This window comes from Octopus sinensis, linkage group LG1 (genome assembly GCF_006345805.1).
Source record: "Octopus sinensis linkage group LG1, ASM634580v1, whole genome shotgun sequence".
NCBI lineage: Eukaryota > Metazoa > Mollusca > Cephalopoda > Octopoda > Octopodidae > Octopus > Octopus sinensis.
The window spans coordinates 138,993,499-138,997,799 of record NC_042997.1 but is presented as its reverse complement, the minus strand read 5'-3'; the positions used below and the strand labels follow the sequence as shown (position 1 = coordinate 138,997,799).

At 35.8% G+C, this 4,301-nt stretch overlaps 1 protein-coding gene across 1 annotated transcript; it reads left to right on the top strand.

Annotated features, from left to right (window-relative positions):
• The first annotated feature begins 579 nt into the window (after positions 1 to 579).
• LOC115224104 lies at positions 580 to 1,212 on the top strand. Its single transcript, XM_029794942.1, has one exon. The coding sequence runs from the start codon at positions 580 to 582 to the stop codon at positions 1,210 to 1,212; it is 633 nt and encodes a 210-aa protein (XP_029650802.1).
• Positions 1,213 to 4,301: the final 3,089 nt, after the last annotated feature.

Below are 4,301 nucleotides of genomic sequence, written 5' to 3'. Positions count from 1 at the left end.
ATCTAAAGCAAATTGCAGATATTGTAGATGTCATATGTTGGCAAAATATTCTCTTTCAGAAAGCCACTGTGAAGCAAAGAAACATAAGGCATCAACTCCACAGCAAATGATTTCTCTTACCAATTTTATTAAAACTAAAAATGATAAGACATCTATGCTTGAAGCAAGTTTAGCAATGTTTATTTGTTGCCACTCATCATTTGCTAACTATGATCACTTAATAGAGTTATGTAAGAATTATATGTCTGATAGTGACATTATATCCAAAGTGAAGTTGCATCGTACAAAATGTGCAAATATTATGAGAAATGTTGTAGCTCCATATTTTGATGGAGATTTGATTTCTGATATAGGAGATAGAAAATTTAGCCTGTTATTAGATGAATCCAAATGATATATCGATAAACAAGTTGTTAGGAATTGTTATCAATTGTTACGGTGACACTAACAAAAGTGGTACATATATTTCTCAACATGTGATGCAGATGGCATTGCAGATGCCTTAAAAACTGAATTAGCAGAAAAAAAAATTAGATATAAAAAAATTTACTGGGTATAGGAACCGACAATGCTAGAGTAATGATAGGAGTCAACAATAGTGTTTTCCAGAAATTAAAAGAAGTTCCATCATCTCTTCTATTTAAAAGTGTATGTCATTCTTTACAGTTGGCAGTATTCCACACTTGTGCTGAATGTCTGCCCATAAATTTAGAATTTTTAGTATCTGAAACCTATAAATGGTTCTCTCATTCTTCAACAAGACAAAGTGCCTACAAACAACTTTACCTTGCTATCAATGATAAAGAGCCTGTGAAGATTGTGAATTCTTGTACAACTAGGTGGCTGTCAATAGAACCAGCTGTAAATAGAATTTTAAGTCAATGGTTTGAATTGCAAACTCGCTTCCAAACTACTACTACAAAAGAAACGTGCTTTATAGTACAAACGTTACATGAAATATTTTATGATTCTAAGAATGAACTTTACTTTTTATTTTTGCATCCAATTTTAAAACATGTTCAAGAAGTGAATAAACTGTTTGAATCAAACACTGTCGACAAAACAAAATTATCTGAAGATCTTTCAAATTTGATCAAATCTGTTGCTAATATGATAGTGTTGCCAACATGTGGAATCAATCCTCTTGATCCTGATGCGTCTATTGAAAAGATTCTGGATCCTAAACCAAATTTAGGCTACAGGTTCGAGTGAAAGATATCAGAAATGATTATCATGAAAACTGTAACAGCCACTGGAGAAAATAATATTCACAAAAGAGCACAACAATTTTTACTCTGCCTTTATAAAGAGCTCAAGCACCGTTTGCCAGAAAATATTAATATACTGAGGAATATCAATTGTTTTTCAGTAGAGAATATTTTGCAGTATTTCAAAGAGCCAATTTTACCCGTCTTAGAAGCAATGCATTTAAATGAAGAAAAAGTTGCTTTAAATGAAATTCAGTTTAATAGCATTCATTTAGTTAAATGGACAAATACATCAAATACTGAGGCATTCTGGCTGGAAGTCTTGAATATAAAGTTGCTACTGGAGGAAATCCTTTTAGAGTTGTTGCAAATTTTGCCATTAATCTATTAACTTTGTCAAACTCAAATGCAGAGGTTGAATGGTTGTTCAGTAGTATGGGTGTAATCAAATCAAAATTGGAAAGCAAAATGCATCTTCCCATGCTTAGATCAATACTGTCTGTAAAATATGGCCTGAAAAGATATGGCAAATGTTGCTAAAACTTTGATATTCCAAAACACATAATTGACAAGATTGGGACCGTGAATGTATACAGAAGTCAAGACCTACGCACTGCAGCTGAAAGTGATCAAATCAGTGAAATTCAAGAAATTATTTCTCAATGCTGAATATAATTAAAGAAAGTAAATATAAATGTAAATAAAAATTAAGCTTTTTGACATGATTAGTCTTTAGAATTCTTTTTTTCTACTTTAGCATTTTTTTGTATTTTTTCTACTGAAATTTAGTATAAAATTGTGATTTTAAGTTAACAACACTGATACATACATACATACATACATACATACATATATACATACATACATATATACATACATACACACACACACACACACACACACACACACACACACACACACACACACACACATACATATATGAAGTCGATTTCAAAGACGAGCTCATAAAAAAATACTAAGAAAGGATACTGAGAGAGTGGTCTAACATAAAGTTCTCCCCCACCAGAAGACGAATTGAAGGAAATGGAAAAGAAAGAGATTGTATACAGAAAGTTCTCGAGAAGCAAGAGAAACATAGATATGGCAACAGAGGAAGAGGTAGAAAAATGCTTAGAGAATATTAAAGACGTTATTACCTTTTACACAAGAGGTAGAAGGTATGGCAAAATGGTGGTTACTTTCGCCTCCAAAAAGGAGGCAAGTGAGTACTCCGCTGTGCGGTTCCATTCGGACAAGTGGATCCTCCTGCCTACATACCTGGGCAAGTGCGTTGCCAGAGTTAGAGTAGGCAGGATTCCGCCTGAAATGGAACCCGAGTGGCTGACAGCAGCGATCCTTGACGTGGGAAACGAAGAAAGGGATGTGAGCATTAGCATCCTCCAGATAACTCGTACCCAACAAATAAATTGTTGGGATTATAGGCTGAAGATGTTTTTGCGAGTCAACCAAACAGAATATGCTGGAATACCGGAGACAATAGAACTACCAAATGGAGTAAAATTGGAAGTAATATTGGATGGAAGGCTCCCTACCTGGTATTTTTGTGGGGAGAGGGGACACATTAAAAATGGTGTCCCCAACAAGTGAAGGAGGTCCCAGAGATGGAAGCACAAGAATGCGCAAAGTAATTAGAGCAAAAGATCCGAGACGAAGAACAGGACACAAAGTTTACAGACGTAAGAACAAGAAAGAGAGAGAGGAGGAATACTCCGCCCAAGGAGGAACTACAGCAAAAGAAATATAAGACACAGGAAGAAATATACCCATTAAAACAAGCAACAACAACAACAAGCAGAAGCAACATGCCCATAGCTTCACAAAAAAAGAAGAAACATCACAAGCAGAACGGAATCACCAAGCAAACACACAGACGTACAGACACACAAGAACACAGACGCACAGACACACAAAATGCACAACAGGGTGAGAACACATATAGAAACAGAATATACTTAGTAGCATATTGTACAAATCAAAAAGTTGAAAGAAAAATTACAAAGATGAGAGGTATTACAAAAGTAAAATTACCAAAAGGTTATGATAAAGATATGAGGTATATTTTGATAAATGAAGAAATATATAAAACACTAAAAGAAGCATTTCCATCAGATGTGAATCCACTAGGACCGGAGGTGAGAAATGAACCCCGCACGGGACAGACGGGAGCCGCTGACCCTGGAAAAAATCCAGAAGTTATAGAAGTAATGGACACCAAACTAGTGATGAGGGGAGAAAGCCCCGTTGTTTTAAATGCGGAATAAAAGGTCATGTGCAGTCGGATTGTAAGAAAGAAACAGAAAAAAAAGAAGGTTGTTAAACCTGTTGATTTGTTTGAAAATAAGAACTGTTAATTGCTTTATGTAAAGCAAATTCTTGTTAATTCCCCTGCGTGAGGGGGAATTGTTGTTCAAAAAAGGTTTTGCTGTGTGTGGTGCCATTTTTGAAATGGAACCAGAAATGTTGTCTTCGGAGAGTGAATCTCCAAACCAGGATTCGCCTAGAAAATGCTAAACGAAAGTATCATCAAAGCCTAGTACAAGTAAAGACTCGCATAGAAAGGAGGAAAAAACAAAGTTCAACATGAGGAGGAACCTGGAGGTATCCAGTTTGCAACTGGCGAAGCACAAAATGGTGCAAAGGAGATGAGCTTCGCAGCAGCTGCCGGGAGCAAGACTAAAAAGATTAATACCGAAAATTTAAGAGAGCACAGAGTTATTGTCAAGAAAGAGGGACCGAAATTTTAAAGTGGCCCCTCCAAAAAGCATTATAACAGACGTTCTGGAAAGGACGATAATTTTCAAAACATACAATGTAGAGAAAAAAAAAAGAATTGAATATGTAAATGAAAAAATATTGCAAAATGTTTAAAGCCCATATGGGGCGATATAAAATATGTGACAAGGGGAAAAAGGTATGTGACCATAGAAGTAAGAATGGAGTTGCGAGGGGGTCAGAGCCGTTGGATGGGCTCGAGTGATGGAAGCCCAATGTGGAAATGATTCCACAATTCGATCTTCGGAGAACCTACAAGGTGAGTTGGTAAACGAACCTGAGAAATGAGTAAGACTTTTC

What these genes read in the sequence shown, in the direction of transcription:
- LOC115224104 (XM_029794942.1), top strand. Translation starts at nt 580, where the DNA reads ATGATAGGAGTCAACAATAGTGTTTTCCAGAAATTAAAAGAAGTTCCA.